The following is a 19,594-nucleotide window of genomic DNA, read 5'->3' on the forward strand; positions in this document are numbered from 1 at the left end:
AGGACTTTTGGGACATAAAGACACAGTTATAAAGGTAAGAGGTAAAAGCCAAAAAGGAGAGAATCTCCTTGAGTTTTCTTGGGAAGCCGCAAACAATAAAAATCTTGGCGAGTTAAGCATTTTATTCATTTCAATATTATTATCACATTTCCATATAATTACGACTGTTATTATATGCTAAAAATACAAAAAAAAATATAAAAGGAAAACAAAAGTAAAAAAGATAGATTACCAGCTAAACAATTTTTTCCAGACAAAAAATAAATGGACTTGACAGAACAACAGCGGGTTGTCGTTGTTTTTAAATAATATTATTAAATAATACAAAGATATCAAAACCACACAGATTGTTACTGGACTGGAACCTTAAGGACTAGGAGGTGAAGGAGGTGATGGTGAAATGGGCACACGATTGTGGCTATCCAATGAAGATGAAAAATGGGGGAAATTATGAAAAAAGACTTAAAATTCACCACATGCTATCTGGTTTTTAGATGGTACCTGACCCCATCCAAATCAGTCAAAATAAATAAATATCAGCAATAAATGTTGGAGATGCAGACAAAATGAGGGAACCTTATTCCACATGTGGTGGACATGTCCCCAAAGGTAAAATAAAATAAAATAAATGCTATTTATTTTAAAGAAAACCAAAGCTTTCCTATTTTATATTCTTACAATAAGCATACCAAATGAAAATAAGAGAGTGTTTCTTTACACGACAACAGCGGCTAGGATGTTAATAGCAAAATACTGGAAAATGAGTTAATATCAACAAAAGATGAGTGGCAATTAAAGTTGTGCTAGTACCTTGAACTAGCCACAATGCCAGAACTTCCAAGAGACTGAGATCTACTCCCAGTAATAAAAATCCTGCCAGTGATCTACCCATTGTCTTTGCCCAGAGTTCTTGAGCTTTTCTCAGGGAGCAGTGACCAGAGTTGTGGATCGACCACTAGATCATTTAACAAATTAAAATTATAAAAACAATTGTGCTATAAAAGTACATACCATATATGAAGTATCCAGACAATGGAACTTATAACACAGTGGTTTCTGCAGTGAACAACAAGTCTTACAATGTATATAGACAGGCGCAGCATTGATTTTAGTTACAGGTGACAGCAATCTGCAGCTGCAAGGTTTTCTTCTTTAAGTGACCCCTTTAAAACAACAAATGTAAAGCAAACTTGATCCATACACAGGTTTGTTAATTTGTTAAAATATGTTGAATTGTGACATTATAGTCATTTATATTACTTAGAATATGTAGAAGGAATGAAGCCCATGAGAGCGAAACAAGGCATTATTCCGGAAATCCTTGTCAACACTGTGGAACTGTAATAGGCTCCAATTTGGACTTTATGAACGTATGTGGAACAGAAACTAGCAGACATTTGGTCTTTTGAATGAACTGATTTATTGGGACTTCCGTCTATATTATTGCAATTTATGTGTTGTTTATGTGCAAGATAAACATTTGATATTGTGATGAGAATATATAGAAGAGTATTGTTTATGTGAATCCACAGACTGTTACGTTTTGTGTGTTTGTACATTCCAGGAACAGCATTCCTGACCCAGATTTTCACAGGAAGTCCCTAAGATGATTCCCCTTTCAAGCAGGATACGTGAACCTAGGCCAGTATGGTCCTCCTCCTCTGGCACACGGAGAACCCCTTCTCCAAAGCCCCTCCCTCCCCCACTTCCCCATGAGGGTCCCCCACACCACCCATCACTCACCAGGATGGCTTTGGCCGTCTCCTGCTTGGAGCACTTCAGGGTTCGGAGCCCCCTGAGCTGAGCTGCCTGGCAGTGATGAATCACCTCCGGCAGGTACAGCTGATCTTCCTCCAGCAGCTGAAAGGCAAAAGTCAGTTCCTCAGGAAGGGAGGGCTTCTCCACCTCCGAGAGTGCAGAGTGGGGGGCAAGGAGGGCATGTCTGAGTCCCTGCTCTGGTTCTCCCCAATACTCACCCCTGGGGGAGGGATGTGCAACCGCAGCACATCTGCAAAGAGAAGGACATGGGGACAGGTGAGTCCGTCTCTGAGCTCCTGGCAAGGCTATTCCAAGAGTTTTCTCCTGATTCCAAATTCCTACTGCAGGGGAGGAGGGACACCCCAGGCCTTGATTGCCAATCCTGGCCTCCTTCAGCCAGAATGTGGCTCCCCAGGCCAGATGTGGCCCAATCGTCTTCTCAATCCGGCCCGCGGACAATTCGGGAATCAGCGTGTTTTTACATGAGTAGAATGTGCCCTTTTATTTATAATGCCTCTCTGGGTTATTTGCGGGGCATAGGAATTCGTTCAGCCCCCCCAAAAATATAGTCTGGCCCCCCACATGGTCTGAGGCACGGTGGACCGGCCCGTGGCTGAAACAGGTTGCTGACCCCTGCCCCAGGCTAAGAAGATGGTCAATATCCAGTTCCACGCCACCCCTTTAAAATTTAAATCTCAAAACAGATCCCAACATTCAGAGCATGTTAACCGCATGAGTGGAAAGACCGCTGCTCCACGCACAGAAATAGGACTATACTGTACTTCCTTCTCCCACCTTTAAAATAAACATCTACGTAATGAAACCGACCCATGTCTGCCTTCCTCCACCAACCTGCACTTCACTCTTCGAGCCAAAAGACAACACTTCCCCGTTCCCAGGTGAAAACACCTGGCCTTTCATTGGTAGAGCCGCCACCACACCTGTGGTGTTTACCTCAGTGTGACGCAAGGACTGAGTGGATGGTGAGATGCTTTCAGCATCAGACACTTGGCGGTTTCTGAAATGGCCGTGCAGGCCAGATTCACGACCCTGGAGGGCTGGATTTGGCCCGTGGGACATAGTTTGAGGACCCCTGGCCTACACTGACTGGCAGCAGCTCCCCAGAGTTTCAGGCAGGGATTTCGTCCAGCCCTTGCAGGAGATGTCAGGGGTTGACCCTGGGACATTCTGCATGCCAAGCAGATGCTCTAGGGCTCCCCATATTTCACTAGTCTTTCAACGCTATGCTATTAGCAACTGTGGAGATTCCACCTGCCTCTTTCAAAAGGAGAACACTCACCTGGTCAATAGTAGTAATAATAATAATAATAATAATAATAATAATAATAATAATAATAATTTATACCTGACCCATCTGCCTGGGTTTCCCAGCCACTCTGGGAAGTCCATCAAATATTAAAAGCTTCCCTAAACATAATAACAACAACCATCCATTTTCAGTCCTTTGAATTAGCAATTAAGCATTTATGGAAAGGGAAATAGCATATTTTTGATGCGTGCACAAGCATGCATAAGAAAGTATTACTCAATTAAGTTGGTTTTGCCACTAACATAAAAATGGGGATTTTGGGGAAGGGAATTGGGGCCGACCTTAGAAAAAGATTGTTAAGAATAAGTGTTGACGTATAAAGATTGAGGTTTTTAAGTTAAAATGGGTTAATTAAATTGATGGGGTGAATTTAGGAAAAGTTTTTTAAGAATAAGTATTGATATATAAAGATTGAGGTTTATAAGTTAAAATTGGTTAATTAAAATGAATTAGAGAAAATAAGGTAAAGTGTTTGGACAAGAATTTGCTGAGCTAAAAATTGGAATTGGAATACAAGAAGGGCAGGTGTGGGGAAGTCAAGGAAATTGGTTATGGAAAGTAAGCAATGTAAACTTTTTTAATTGTTCCTTTTTCTTCTTTTTTCTCTCTTTTCTCTTTTTTGTCTTTCTTTTTTATTTTTTGAAAATTTCAATAAATATATTTTTTTTTAAAGAAAAGAAAGTATTACTCATTTCTGATGAGAATAGGATTTATTTATTTTGAACTTCGCTTGGTTCCTCCTTGGCAGCCAGTGCGATTGTTTCAGCAGGGCTGGAACTCAGGACCCGCTGCCTTGAGGGACATCTAAGAGCAGTTGGGCAGGGGAAAGGTCTCCCTTGGGAGGTGGTGGACTCTCCTTCCGTGGAGGTTTCTAAGCAGAGATCCGACGGCCATCTGCCATGGATGCTTCAGCTGAGATTCCTGCATTGCTGGGGGTTGTAATAATAATAATAATAATAATAATTATTATTATTATTATTATTATTATTATTATTATTATTATTATTCAAAACAAATTTTTTTTCCCTTCCAGTAGCACCTTAAAGACCAACTAAGTTAGTTCTTGGTATGAGCTTTCGTGTGCATGCACACTTCTTCAGATACACTAGTGCAGAAGATCCTGGGTGAGGAGGACACCCTCCGCTCAGAGGTGCAGAGCCGGCAGTTGAGGCAGTTCTGCTGCCAGGAGGCCAAAGGACCCCAAGAGGTTTGCAGCCGACTCTACTGTTAGGATATTTCCGTTCCACCTTAAAAGGCAGCAGGATGTTTGTGTAACACCCTGCGTATTTCCTGTCTCACAGGATGTTTATGTTTTGTCTGTTCGTTTCGTTTTTGGCTGTCTTGCCTGAGCAGTCGGAGGAGACGGTCATGATTTCTTTGTTCTGACCTACGCTGAATAAAACTGTAAATATGCAGTTCTGCTCTCATGCTTGTGCAACTTCTGTTGTGTGAATTCTGCTGAAAGAGTGTGCTCTAAGCCAGAGGCTTAGTGTCGCTGAATTGCTGATATTGCCTGACTACGGGAGGTCGATGGATCGTCCGGCATCCGAGCTTGGGGCTCAGATGGATCTTATCTCCCTGGCAGTATCCCAACAACAGGTTTCGGGCCCAGATTCACGGCACTTGCAGGAGAGTAAGACAGCGACAGACTGCTGAGGTATGTGTGGGAAAAGCGAAAGTAAAGGCTTTTCGTTGCCGCGGAAGAAGTCTTTGATGTCCGGCACAATTAATTGGCCTGGGAGCCGAGCCAGAGGCATCGTGATTTATGAGCTGCCAAGATAAGAAGTCTTTGGAGGCATAAAGGCTCACGGCTGGCGTTAAGAGGTGGAATGGAGTTTTTCCAAGCCTCTGAAGCTGCTGAGTGTCCAAAGTTAAATCGGGACAATTATGAGACCTGGGCTAAATGGTGTGAGAGTTTGCTGCGTCAGTTTGGAGTGTGGCATACTGTGTCTGAAGCCCCTCCAGTTCCTCGGACAGAGAAATGGCAGAGCCAGAATTTGAGGGCCGTGGATGTTATTGTCTTATCCGTCTCTCTGGAGGAAATAAAGACGCTTGCTGGAAATCTCACGGCACGTGACATGTGGGATGCTTTAAAAGGGCCCACCAGCCAATAATCCCAGCCCAGTGTTTGAATGCATCGGAGGTCCTGGCTGTTTCCCAGAATGCTAGTGAATGCAGAGATGCCGAGGGCACCGGTTGCAAGCTGCAGGGGGAGCTGACTGTGATGTCATCCCAGGCAGCATTCCAGCCTCCAGGGGGAGCCAAGGAGTCGGCAGCTGAGAGCTCTGTTTCTCGTGAGAACCAAGGTCAGAGCCTTTGCAGAGGCCGGAAGACCAGACGTAAACAGAGACGAAAGCCTGCAGATGGCCCGAAGCAGAAGGGGGGTGAGAAGCCCTCGCCAGTGGAAAACAAGGCTTTGTTTGCTGGCACAGCTTCACCAAAGGCTAAAGGCAAGTCTGATGGCCAGGAGCGGGGGGGCAAGCAGCAAAAGCCCTCGCCAGTGGAAAACAAGGCTATGTTTGCTGGCACAGCTTCACCAAAGGCTAAAGGCAAGTCTGATGGCCAGGAGCAGGGGGGCAAGCTGCAAAAGCCCGCGCTGGTGGAAAACAAGGTTTTGTTTGCCAGCAAATCTGCTTCGAAGGGGAAGGCCAGGTTTATTGTTGACTCAGGTTGCAACGCGCCATCTCAGCAAAGACCGCCATCTGTTTGTCTCCTTCACACCTCAAGATGGAGAGGTCCAGCTGGCTGATGGAAGGACTTTGCAAGCTACAGGAGTTGGAACTGTGAAACTTGCAAGTCTGAATACGACCATTAGCAATGTACTTTTTGTTCCAGGAGCTGCGGACAATTTGCTTAGTGTCCCACAGCTAAATCGGCGTGGTTTTGAAATTACCTTCAAGAGGACTATCTGTGTCATCAGAAAAGGCAAAGAGGACATTTTGCATGCAAAGTTGATGGATGGTTTGTTCTGTCTAACTTATGATGACAATGTTGCTGTGTCTAATGCTGATACTTGTTGTGTTGCACAAACTAACAAGGTTCTTCATGCAGGTTGCATTCATGATGCACATCGAAGATTTTGTCACCTCTCTTGGCAAGCGCTAGCCAAGATGCCTGGGTTGGTTGAAGGTTTGGACATCAAACCTTGCAAATTTCACATGAAATGTGTATCTTGTGCAGAGAACAAGGTGAAGGTTGCTCCAAAAGGCAAGGAGTCTAGCAGGCAGGCTTCCAAACCCTACCAGCTAGTTCATGCAGACCTGGTAGGTCCTCTAGCGCCCTCTTTGGGAGGAGCAAGGTACTTCATGGTTCTAATTGATTCTTTTTCCAGGTACATTCATGTGTTTATGCTCGAGCAGAAATCGCAAGCATTTCCTAAGTTCAAGGCATTCTGTGCTTGGTTGGAGAATGCTCATGGTAAACGTATTGGTTGTCTGTTTACTGATCGGGGCGGGGAGTTCACTTCTCAGCAGTTTGAAGCTTTCCTGACTGAGAAGGGAATCCAGCATGACATGTCAACGCCTAGATCGCCATGGATGAATGGGCTTGCGGAGAGAGCAAATCAAACGTTGCTGCAAGGCATAAAAACCTTGTTGCATGATGCCAATCTCCCTGAGAAGTTTTGGGGGGAGGCTTTGGCGAATTTTGTTTATTCTTTTAACAGGAGACTCTCATCACCTATTGGCTGCACTCCCTATGAGAAAATGTTTGGTAAGCAACCTAACACCAAGCACTTGAGAATCTTTGGTTCTGACATGTGGGTGCACACCCCACAAAGCAACAAGCTTGGGAAGCGTGGGGCACATGGTTTGTTCATGGGGTACGAAAAAGGTGCATACAGAGTATGGATGACTAACTCTAAATCCATAAAGTTCACAAGGAGTGTTGAGTACAATCCTAAGTGGGGGGAAAATGTGGGAATTTTCCAGAGTTACCCAGAGGAGGATGAAGGTGATGTGAAGAAAGCAGATCATGCTGAGAAAGCTGAGGAAACTGAGGATGATGATGATGATGATGATGATGATGATGATGATCAGAGTTCGGATTCCAGTTCAGTGGGCGGCGCTGCTGCTGCTGTCAGTGACAGTGATGACACAGCAGACTACAAGAGCGCAAAGGCCTCAGTCAGACCATCTGATGAGTCTGACAATGAACTGGAAGAACCACTGTTCACCATTGGTCACTATTCTCCTAAGAAGGAGGAGATGAGTCCAGAAGACTTGCGTCTGGTTCGCAGGTCTGAAAGGGCGACCAAAGGCAAACCTCCTAAGAGATTTGCTGATGAGTTTGCTAAGATGGCAACTGCTGTTCTTAGTAGCTCAGAGAAGGTGTGGGAACCTTCAAGCTTCAAGGAGGTCCAGGAGTTAACCTCTAAAGATGCTGAGCCTTGGCTTAATGCCATGAAGGCTGAAGTTGATTCCTTGAACAGGAACCAAACTTGGGAGCTGGTACCGGTAGTCCCAGGGATGAGACTGGTTGGCAGCAAATGGGTCTTCAAGGCCAAGACAGACCAGAATGGCAAGGTTGTCAGACACAAAGCCAGATTGGTTGCCAGAGGTTTTTCACAGGTACCAGGGCAGGATTACCACGAGACCTACTCACCCACGGTCAAATATGAGAGCATTCGGCTGATGCTCAAGATCGCTGCGGAGGAGAAAATGCATGTTTCCCATCATGACATTAATACAGTTTTTTTGTACGGGATTCTGGGGGAGGAGCTGTACATGCTTCCACCTGACGGGATGCAGATACAGAAGGGAATTGTCTGTAAACTGCGGAAATCCTTGTATGGTCTCAAGCAGAGTGCCAGGTGTTGGAACACAAAACTCACTGAAACGTTGCTTTCTCTAGGTTTTCACCAGGGCAAAGCTGATCCGTGTGTGTTTGTCAAGGAGGAGGGGCAAAACAAACTGTATTGTTTATGTTTTGTTGATGATCTTCTGATGTTTTGGAAGAATCAGGCTTTTTACCAAAGCACCCTAGCTCAGCTGAAGGAGCACTTTGACATGAAGGATCTTGGTGAGGTATCCAACTATCTTTCTCTGCAGGTGGAGAGAGACCAAGCAGGTAATTTTCTGGTACACCTAACACAGAAAATTACTGATGTATTAACCAGGTTGAATTTGGTTGATGCAAACCCAGCAGACACACCGATGGTGACAGGTTACCAGGTAGATAGTACTGCTGAAGCGTTTTCTGACACAACGCTGTACAGATGCATTCTAGGCAAGTTGAATTTCATTGCTAGATGTTCGAGACCTGACATTGCTGTAAGCACTAACCTGCTGAGCAGACATGCTAACAATCCTACTGTTCAGGATTGGAAAGCTCTGAAGCGCATAGCCCGGTATTTGAAAGGGACTATGCACTACAGGCTGAGGTTCACCAGTCAGAAGACTGGAGGTCTTGAAATCTTTGCAGATGCAAGTTTTGGAAGTGACACCACGGATGGTACAAGCACTTCTGGAGTATGCTACATGTACAACCACTGCCTGTTTGACTGGTTGTGCAAAAAAGCAGACAACGGTTAGCCTAAGTTCCTGTGAAGCAGAACTCAATGCTCTGTCATTTTCACTCATGGATTGTGAATGGTTGATGCAACTGTTTAAGGACATTGGGGTTTCTGTGAAATGTCCTATACAAGTGTATCAAGACAATAGATCTTGTTTGGCTTTGCTGAACTCGGAGAGTTGCAAGCAAAGGACCAAGTACTTGCAGATTAAGCTACATCGTGCAAGAGAGTGTATTCAGAAAGGACTCATTCAAGTGTCCTACATGCCGGGAAATGAAATTCCTGCTGATCTGTTGTCTAAGGTTGTTAACAGAGAACAACTTAAGGTTTACGTACAAAGGTTGCAATTGGGTTGAACCACAGGTACTACAGGTTACACGGAAAGGGGGAGGATGTTAGGATATTTCCATTCCACCTTAAAAGGCAGCAGGATGTTTGTGTAACACCCTGCGTATTTCCTGTCTCACAGGATGTTTATGTTTTGTCTGTTCGTTTCGTTTTTGGCTGTCTTGCCTGAGCAGTCGGAGGAGACGGTCATGATTTCTTTGTTCTGACCTACGCTGAATAAAACTGTAAATATGCAGTTCTGCTCTCATGCTTGTGCAACTTCTGTTGTGTGAATTCTGCTGAAAGAGTGTGCTCTAAGCCAGAGGCTTAGTGTCGCTGAATTGCTGATATTGCCTGACTACGGGAGGTCGATGGATCGTCCGGCATCCGAGCTTGGGGCTCAGATGGATCTTATCTCTCTGGCAGTATCCCAACATCTACCACCTTGACCATCAGTGGCTGAAGCCAGAAAGGCACACAAAAGCTGAGATGCTGGACCTGGTGATCTTGGAGCAGTTCCTGGCTGTCCTTCCCCCGGAGATGGAGAGCTGGGTGAGGGAATGCGGAGCGGAGACCAGTTCCCAGGCGGTAGCCCTGGCCGAAGGTTTCCTCCTGAGTCAGGCAGAGGAGAGAAAGCAGGAACAGAGAAAGCAGGTGAGAGAGACTTTCCTTTGTTTTTGTTTTTTTAAAGTAATATTTATTAAAGTTTTGACAATATAACACCAACAATAACAAGAAAACAACACAAATACAAAAAATAAACAATCAAACAATAAAAAAATACACAAAATTAGTTTAAACCTTCTATAGTATAACTTTCATTAGCTTGTTTCTTTGACCTCCTCACACCTCCCTTTTTGTATTCTGCTTCAATTTGTTATTTCAGCAAATCCTTTCCATCTTTCCCAAATTTTTATCCATATTTTATTAAAACAAGGTAATTTAACCTTTCCTGCTTTCCGTCAATAATTTATTTAACATATATTCTTTAACATATATTCTTTCGGCCAACTGGCCTCCATATTGAGTTTTTTCTGAGCTTTCGCTTCCATTGGAGACAGCCACCTTGGGTTTTTATTTTCCAATAAATCCTTATATCTTATCCAGACATTAAAAAGAGATTTTCTGACAATATGATTCTTAAATGCTTTATGTGCTTTGACCTTATCATACCACAAATATGCATGCCATCCGAATACGTTGTTAAAACCTTCCAAATCCAAAATATCAGTATTCTCAATAAGTAGCCATTCTTTCAGCCAGCAAAGCGCCGCTGCTTCATAATATAGTTTAAGGTCCGGCAGGGCAAATCCACCTCTTTCTTTAGCATCAGTTAAAATCTTAAATTTTATTCGAGGTTTCTTGCCCTGCCAGACAAATTTTGAGATATCTCTCTGCCACTTCTTGAAACACTCCATCTTATCTATAACTTGCAGTGTTTGAAACAAAAACAACATTCTAGGCAATACATTCATCTTTATAGCAGCGATTCGGCCCAGCATTGATAATTTCAAATTTGACCATATTTCTAAATCCTTTTTCACTTCCAACCAACATTTTTCATAATTGTCCTTAAATAAGTTCACATTTTTAGCTGTCAAATTCACCCCTAAATATTTCACTTTTTTAACCAGTGTTAATCCTGTCTCTTTCTGGAACCTCTCTTTCTCGATCTCTGTTAGATTTTTCTCTAGCACTTTGGTTTTCATTTTGTTCAATTTAAAACCTGCTACCTGGCCAAATTCTTGAATTAGTTCCAGTACTCTCTTAGTACTGGACTCTGGTTCCTGTAATGTCAGTACCAGATCATCAGCAAACGCTTTCAATTTGTACTGTTTTGCTCCAACTTGTATACCTTTAACCAATTGGTCTCTTCTAATTATATTTAACAGAACCTCCAGAACAGATATAAAAAGCAATGGGGAAATTGGGCAACCTTGTCGTGTTCCTTTCTCTATCTTAAATTCTTCTGTAACTACGTTGTTCACAATTAACTTAGCCTTTTGTTCTGAATAAATTGCACCTATACCATTCTCAAACCCCTGACCAACCCCCATCCCTTGTAAATTTTTCTTCATAAAGCTCCAGGAAATATTGTCGAAAGCTTTCTCCGCGTCCACAAATATAAGAACAGCTTTAGTGTTAATGTTCACTTGTAGTTTCTCCAGAATATTTATTATGTTCCTTGTATTGTCAGACAAATGTCTGCCCGGGCTTCCCTTCAAGTCTTTGTTATTCTCTTTCCTACATTTCTCACCATTCTCTGTTTTGAATCCTTGTTTCTTTTTCAGGGAAAGGATCTCTTTGCAGAAATGGACCTGGATTCCAGTGAGGCAGAGAGGCCTCCGTTGGACACTAGAGAGAGGCCACTGGGTAAGGAGGAAGGTGGTTTTTCTCCATTTGGTCTCATTCTGTTTGTTTTCCAACTCATCTCAGGGTTCATTTCATCTTGTTTTGGGGGGAGACAGTTGGGAAGAAGGGTCCAGAGGAGGGGAGATGTATTTCTGCACAACAAACATATTAAATGGGCACAAACATTCAAATGCTCTCAGCAGGTAAGTCTTTCTCAAAAGCCCATCTGCAGTTAGAGATGCCCTATTTCACCTGTGAGAGAAGCAGGCACTCCAGGCGTCCTGCTTACCTTTTTTCTCTTGCAGGTGGCAGAAGGATGCCGGGAAGACCTCCTGATCCACCTTTTCATGGGGGCAGAAGGGAAGCAGCAGCTGTGGAACCAGATCAGGTCAGGGGAAGCTGCCTTGTGGGGACTGAGGCCGAGGGATGGAGCAATGTCATGAACTGGTTGGGCACAGAGGAGTGGTGGGAGGAAGCAGCTGGGGAACCAGGAATGGAAGACGGCTGAGAGCCCAAGAAGTAGAGGTAGAAGAAGGATTGGCGGTCAGAGGGGGAAGAGGCAGAAGGTTGGGAAGAGGAGGTTTCAGAAGCTGAAGTGGTAATAAGGCTTAGTGAGCTAGGAGACTCTGTGGCAGAATGCAGTGCAGAATCAGAGGCAGAAGAGGAAGGAGGTGAGTGGGAGGAGGGAGGTCGAGAGGCAGAGGTGAGTCAGGAGAAGGAGGAGCCACCGGTGGCTCCCTCTCCTTTTGCCAGAAGCCACCATCCCTGCTTGTCTTTCAGACCCGAGAGACCCCCTGCAATGCAGGAATCTCTGCTAGATCATCCAAGACAGATGGCCATCCAAAAGAGGCTGATTTCATTTCTAGATTGATCACGGAATGCTCAGATTGGTTTCTAAGCAGTGGGCAAATGAGAACAAATAGTGGCCTGGATTCACCTAACCAGCCCCATCGGCTGCAAAATGGGGCCTGCCCCCCATTCCTCCCCCTCTCCATGCCCCCACGAACCCCTGGAATTTGACTTTAGGGCATTGGGAGGGGAGGAGAAAGTGGATCCTTCCAGTGGGGAAGAATGACTTGGAAAACACAAGGTGGAGAACAACCTATTTGCACAAAAAAGAATACGCATAATTAAAACTTAGAATAAAATAAGCATCCATAAATAAAATGTGCGGCAAAGCAATCCTCTTGAAACAACTCCCCTGCCTGAGGGCCCCGCTTCTGGCACTCACCACCTGGCCCAGGGCGGGGCCTGACAGGCCTCATAAGGACAGTTGCTGCTGCTGCTGCTCCTGCTGGCCAGGAGGACTCGGAGCAGCGCAATGTTCTTTTTAAAATGTTTTTTAAAATTTTCTTTTTTCCCTTTTGATTACTTTTTTTGTGGGGGGTGGGATGGATGTCTGGTTGGGCTCGGGAATTTTTTGATTTTGATGTGTTTGTAATTTTTACAGTTTTTTGTTTGTATTGTTTTATTGTGGGTTCTTTTTTTTTAAGGGTTTTATTCTTAAGGGGAGGTGTCAGGGCTGCCAGGGAGTGGGTCCCAGCCCACAAAATGGCTGGGGCATGTTCCATGGGGGGGGGGATGCACTGGGACAACCGATCTCAGTGATCACGGGTAGGAGGAGGAGTTACGCTAAGACTAGACCACGTCATTACAGAGGAGGCAGGTTTAGTCATTGTTGGAGGACTATCCCTGCCTCCAGGCCTGGTCCTGACCGGACGGATACTAGAATCAGCAAGCGATACCCACATGACCTGAAGGTGCTGCTGTGCAATGCCAGGTCAATGATTCATAAAGCCACTGCCATCCATGACTTGATCATGCATGGAGGACTTGATCTGGCATGTGTAACAGAGACTTGGTTGGATGAAGCTGATGGGCCTGTCCTTGCCGCTGCTTGCCCACCAGGTTTCTCTTACGCACAGCAACCCAGGCTTTGTGGGTGGGGAGGAGGGGTTACAGTGCCATGGTCAGATCACTTCCTGGTGCAACTGGACTTCTCCGCAACCCTTCCCCTCTGCAGGGAGGTGGGACTGATTCGGATGGTCCGCCCCCGCCACTTAATGGCTCCAAATGGTTTCCAGAGAGTGGTAGGGGATGCTTTATCCCATGTTGATGGCCTTTCAGCTGATTCCCTGGTGGCCCGCTGGAATGTGGAGTTAACCAGGGCTATTGACTGTTTGGCTCTGAAGCGCCCTCTTTGACTGCATGTAGCCCAGACAGCCCTGTGGTTTTCCACGGATCTGAGGGCAATGAAACAATCACTGAGACAGCTAGAGCGCCGGTGACGGATAACTCATTCTGAAGCTGACCGGACATGGGTTAGAGCTCAATGCCGAGCCTACCAAGTGGCAGTAGCAACGGCGAAGAAGACTTTCTTCGCCGCCTCTATTGCATCTGCAGAAAACAGCAGCAGGAGACTTTTTCAGGTGGTTCGCAATTTAGTGGAACCACCTGCTACATTGGGGCCCAGTATGGGCCACATGATCTCCTGCAATGATTTTGCAAAGTTTTTTGCAGATAAAGTCGCTCAGATTCAGGAAGAGGTAGACTCCACCGTGGGAGCAGGGCCGGGGCAGGAGAGTGCTAGTGTCCTGTCTAGTCAATTGTGTGGGATCAGTTCCAATCTGTTACCTCCAAGGATGTGGACAGGCTGCTTGGACGAGTGAAACCGACCACCTGTCTCCTTGATTCTTGCCCATCCTGGCTTATAAAAGCTAGCCGGGAAGGGTTGGGAGATGGGCTTCGTGGGGTCGTGAATGCTTCTCTCTGTGAGGGAGCCTTCCCAGACCCGCTGAAAGAGGCGGTTATCAAACTGCTTATTAAAGAACCATCTTTAGATGCTGCCAATATGGCTATCGCCCAGTCTCAAATCTTCCATTCTTGGGCAAGGTGATTGAGTGAGTGGTTGCTGAACAACTCCAGGCACGCCTGGAAGAAGTGCACCATTTGGATCCCTTCCAGTCAGGGTTCAGGCCTCATCATGGGACTGAAACTGCCTTGGTCGCACTGGTCGATGATCTCTGGCGGGCTAGGGACAAAGGTGAGAGCTGTTTCCTAGTTCTGCTGGATCTCTCAGCGGCATTTGATACCATCGACCATAACATCCTTCTGGACCGTCTTGATGGGCTGGGAGCTGAGGGCACTGTCATACAGTGGTTCCACTCCTTCCTCCTGGGCCGTGTTCAGAAAGTGGGGGGGGGGATGAGTGTTCAGACCCCTGGGCTCTCACTTGTGGGGTGCCTCAGGGTTCTGTCCTCTCCTCCATGCTTTTCAACATCTACATGCAGCCATTGGGAGAGATCATCAGGGGGTTTGGGCTGGGTGTCCATCAATATGCGGATGATACCCAGTTCTACCTCTCTTTCAAATCGGACCCAGTGAAGGCGGTGAAATTTCTGTGTGAGTGTCTAGAGGCAGCTGGAGGATGGATGGCGGCTAACAGATTGAGGTTGAATCCTGACAAGACAGAAGTACTATTTTGGGGGGACAGGAGGCGTGGTGTGGGGGACTCCCTGGTCCTGAATGGGGTAACTGTGCCCCTGAAGGACCAGGTGCGCAGCCTGGGAGTCATTCTGGACTCGCAGCTGTCCATGGGGGCACAGGTCAATTGTGTGTCCAGGGCAGCTGTTTATCAGCTCCATCTGGTATGCAGGCTGAGACCCTCCCTGCCCGCAGACTGTCTCTCCAGAGTGGTGCATGCTCTAGTTATCTCTCGCTTGGACTACTGCAATGCACTCTATGTGGGGCTACCTTTGAAGGTGACCCGGAAACTACAACTAATCCAAAATGCGGCAGCTAGACTGGTGACTGGAAGCGGCCGCTGAGACCATATAACACCGGTCTTGAAAAACCTACACTGGCTCTGAGATCGTTTCTGAGCACTGGCTCTCAGATCGTTTCTGAGTGTTTCTGCTGACCTTGAAAGCCCTAAATGGCCTCGGTCCAGTATACATGAGGGAGCGACTCCACCTCCATCGTTCTTCCCAGACACTGAGATCCAGTGCTGAGGGCCTTCTGGCGGTTCCCTCACTGCAAGAAGCCAAGTTACAGGGAACCAGGCAGAGGGCCTCCTCGGTAGTGGCACCTGCCCTGTGGAACGCCCTCCCACCAGATGTCAAAGAGAAAAATAACTACCAAACTTTTAGAAGACATCTAAAGGCAGCCCTGTTTAGGGACACTTTTAATGTTTAAGAGATTATTGTATTTTAGTTTTTATTGGAAGCCGCCCAGAGTGGCTGGGGAAACCCAACCAGATGGGCGGGGTATAAATAATTTATTATTATTATTATTATTATTATTATTATTATTATTATTATTAACAGGAAGGAAACAACAGAGCATTGTGTAGCAGATCATATTTCTGCTGTCTCAGAGGAGGACATTTCCCTTTTTCTTTTAGGGTCCAGTGTGCTTTGAAGATGTCGCTGTTTGTTTCACGGACGAGGAGTGGGCGTTGCTGGATCCTGACCAGAGAGCTGTGCATAAGGACGTCATGAAGGAGAATTGTGGGATATTGGCCTCTCTTGGTAAGGCTCCCTGTGGGATTGTCATATCTGCCTGGAAATTCAAAAAATACCTCTCTGGGACCAACCCTATCAGTGCGTGGAATGTGGAAAGAGCTTCAGGAAGAGCTCCCATCTCACTTCCCATCAAAGAATTCATACAGGGGAAAAACCCTATCAGTGTGTGGAATGTGGAAAGAACTTCACAGATAGTTCCTCTCTCATTTCCCATAAAAGAATTCATACAGGGGAGAAACCCTATCAGTGTGTGGAATGTGGAAAGAGCTTCAGTCAGAGCTCCTCTCTCACTTTCCATCAAAGAATTCATACAGGGGAGAAACCATATCAGTGTGTGGAATGTGGAAAGAACTTCAGGAAGAGTTCCAATCTCACTAAGCATCAGAGAATTCATACAGGGGAGAAACCCTATCAGTGTGTTAAATGTGGAAAGAGCTTCACTGAAAGCTCCTCTCTCACTTCCCATCAAAGAATTCATACAGGGGAGAAACCCTATCAGTGTGTGGAATGTGGAAAGAGCTTCACTCACAGCCACAGTCTCACTTTCCATCAAACAATTCATACGGGGGAGAAACCCTATCAGTGCGTGGAATGTGGAAAGAGCTTCAGAAATAGCTCCTCTCTCACTTCCCATCAAAGAATTCATACAGGGGAGAAACCCTATCAGTGTGAGGAATGTGGAAAGAGCTTCACATGTAGCTCCTCTCTCACTTCCCATCACAGAATTCATACAGGGGAGAAACCCTATCAGTGCGTAGAATGTGGAAAGAGCTTCAGTCAGAGCCAAAATCTCACTTCCCATCAAAGAATTCATACAGGGGAGAAACCCTATCAGTGTGTGGAATGTGGAAAGAGCTTCAGTCAGATTGCCAATCTTACTTCCCATCAAAGAATCCATAGAATGGTCGGAAAAAACATTATACAGCTTTAGGAGCCAGGCAAATCTGCACCTTTTTAACCAGGCTTTTGGCTGATTGACATCTAATTCCCTTTTAATATGTGGTGTTTCGGGTTGTTGTTTTTTTATTTTGTAACCATCCTGAGACCTGTGGGTGTAGGGAATAGGCACCAACTCTTAAAGGCCTGAAGATTTTACAACATACAGGATGAAAGCATGGCTTTCTCACAAACAAGTCAAGCCAGAGAAATCTCGCCTTTTCTTCTTTTGGATGGAGTTACAAACTTTGTTGATCAGGGAACTGCTGTGGAAATTGTGCACCTCGATTTCAGTAAGGCTTTTGACAGAGTCCTCTGTGAGATTTATGTGAGGAAGCTGGTAAAATGTGGGCTGAATGAGGTATATGTCTTAGGACATCAAACTGGGAAAGTGGATTTTAAACTGACTGAAGAGGTTTTATGCCCTTGGGAATTTGGTCTCTTAAATCTACCCCTTCGCCTTCCGTTTCTGTGCGCTGCTCTGGTTCGCCAGAAGCGACTTAATCATGCTGGCAACATGACCTGGAAGCTGTACGCCGGCTCCCTCGGCCAATAAAGCGAGATGAGTGCCGCAACCCCAGAGTCGTCCACGACTGGACCTAATGGTCAGGGGTCCCTTTACCTTTACCTATGCATTATAGAAGGGACGTCCAACTTCCAAGATGCTGAGATCTACTCCCAGTAATAAAAAACCTGCCAGTCATCTACCCATTGTCTTTGCCCAGAGTTGTTGAGCTTTTCTCAGGGAGCAGTGATCAGAGTTGTGGATCCACCAGTAGATCGCGACTGACCTGTTGCACATGCCTCCATTCTAGGAATTTGCAAAACAGCATCAAACCTTGTGTTACATGAAATACATTCGACAAACACAAGACGTAACCGGCTGTGGATTCACATAAACAATACTCTTCTATATATTCTTATCACAATATCAAATGTTTATCTTGCACATAAACAACACATAAAGTGCAATAAATCAGTTCATTCATAAAAACCAAATGTCTGCTAGTTACTGTTCCACATATGTTCATAAAGTCCAAATTGGAGCCTACTACAGTTCCACAGTGTAGTAGTGTTGCACATGCCTCCATTGTAGGAACTGCACTCCTGACCCAGAATTTCACAAGAAGTCCCAACAATGATTCCCCTTTCAAACAGGATACGTGAACCTAGGCCAGCAGGGTCCTCCTCTCCGGCAGACGGACAACCCCTTCCCCAAAGCCCCTCCCTCCCCCACCTCCCCATGGGGGTCCCTCCCCAGAACGGCCTCCACTGTCCGGTGCTTGGACACCTGAAGGGCGTGGAGGACTCTCAGGGCAGCTGCCTGGCAGTTCTGCATCACCTGGAGCAAGAAATATTGCTCTGGCTCCAGCAAAAGTCAGGCTGTCAGTTCCTCACAGCTGAGAGTACAGAGTGGGGGGCAAAGAGCCCTGGCAGCGGGGAGCAGGTCTTTCGGATCCTCTCCCTCATAGCTGTCAACTTTTCCCTATTCTTGCGAGGAATCCTATTTGGAATAAGGGAATTTCCCTTCAAAAAAGGGAAACGTTGACAGCTATGCTCTCCCTACTCTTGTTTCCTCCAATACTCACCATTGCTGGATGAAGAAAGCCTCTGGCACATCTTCAAGAAGAGAAAAACAAGTAATAAATGAAATAAGAAGCGAAATTAGAAAGAGAGACAATAAGAATCCACTGATTGCCTCGCCTTGTCCTCCGTCAACTGCCACCAACTGCTCTCTCCTCCACTCGCCTCACTACTAACCTAAAATGGCCGCCTGCAAGTTTGCGGTCCTTGTCACCATGGCAACCCCCCTCCCCCTGGACCTGGGCCCACCTGGCTCCACCTATTGGGAGATGCTCTATAATGAAATGAAAAAAATCTTTGTTAAAAGACCAGAAGCGTTTTTATTAGGTATTTTAGGGCAGGATTTACCAAAAGATAAGAAAAATCTATTCATGTATGCGACAACCGCGGTCAGAATTTTACTAGCTCAAAGATGGAAAGGCGATGAAATACCAGCGAAAGAACACTGGCAAGAAAAGTTGGTGGAATACGCTGAAATGGCGAAGCTAACTGAGAGACTTAAAGATAAGGACAATACTGACTTTTTAAAAGATTGGGAACCTTTTAAGATGTATATACAGAAACAATGCATAGAAATGAACTCACTGGCAGGATTTGAGTGATACAATTACAGTGGACAAATACAAACAGAAAATACAATTATGAGGTAAAAATGAGAAGGAAGAGACAAATGTTATAATCTTCATTTTAATATATAAGGAATACAAAATTATAAGCAAACGAAACAGAGGTGTTATAAACCAGTAAGGGAAGTTGGAGAAAGACACGGAGGGGGGGTGTTAATTAAAATTGTAAAATGTAATATGAATGTTTTATTATGTTAAAATTTCTTTAATTCAGTTATTAAAAGTGGCTCCTCTTACTTAAGGGCCCCACAGACCTCATGGGACACCAGAGCAGATTCCCTTGTTGCTTTTTTGAGTCGACCAGCAATGGGGGTTGCATTTCCTTATTTCCAGGAGGGCTGTTGCTGAAGCACATGACATGCTCTTCACACTTAGTTATCTATTAGAAGCACAGGCACAAATTATTGTGTGTGTGTTTGTATTTGCAAACTACCCCAGTCTGAGCGGTGAGATTCCACTTGTCTGTGGGAAACTTGTCTGTGGGAATCGTGCATCCATAATGCTATGGAAAGGGTGAATATCTTCTAGAATTTTCTGGTGTCACCAGAAGAGGAAGCTGTTCTTTTCAGTTAGGTCTGTTCTCAACTACAGAGGATGAGTAGCCTTGGAAGCCTCTTGGGGAGATGGAAGTGATGAAAGGACTGAA

The 19,594-nt window shown here is 45.3% G+C and overlaps 1 protein-coding gene and 1 long non-coding RNA gene across 4 annotated transcripts in view; one reads left to right on the forward strand and one right to left on the reverse strand.

Moving 5' to 3' along the window:
- Positions 1-19,594, forward strand: part of LOC310760694 (uncharacterized protein) — a 58,150-nt gene that overhangs the window by 18,989 nt on the left and 19,567 nt on the right. The window contains exons 4-5 of one of the 3 annotated variants that reach the window (XM_083609681.1): positions 11,585-11,667; positions 15,682-15,808. The exons of 1 other annotated variant lie outside the window; for it this stretch is intronic. In XM_083609681.1, the coding sequence (XP_083465807.1) occupies positions 11,585-11,667; positions 15,682-15,808 (210 nt within the window). Of the gene's footprint in view, positions 1-11,584; positions 11,668-12,763; positions 14,323-15,681; positions 15,809-19,594 lie in introns of those variants that run through there. One more of the 3 variants, XM_083609682.1, reaches the window with a different exon arrangement.
- Positions 1,036-2,141, reverse strand: LOC310760963. Its single transcript, XR_014547128.1, has 2 exons — positions 1,744-2,141; positions 1,036-1,163 (listed from the first exon to the last, which is right to left on the reverse strand). It is a non-coding gene; the product is annotated as an uncharacterized lncRNA (long non-coding RNA).

This window comes from Podarcis filfolensis, assembly GCF_964270895.1.
Source record: "Podarcis filfolensis genome assembly, chromosome: 4".
Classification (NCBI taxonomy): domain Eukaryota; kingdom Metazoa; phylum Chordata; class Lepidosauria; order Squamata; family Lacertidae; genus Podarcis; species Podarcis filfolensis.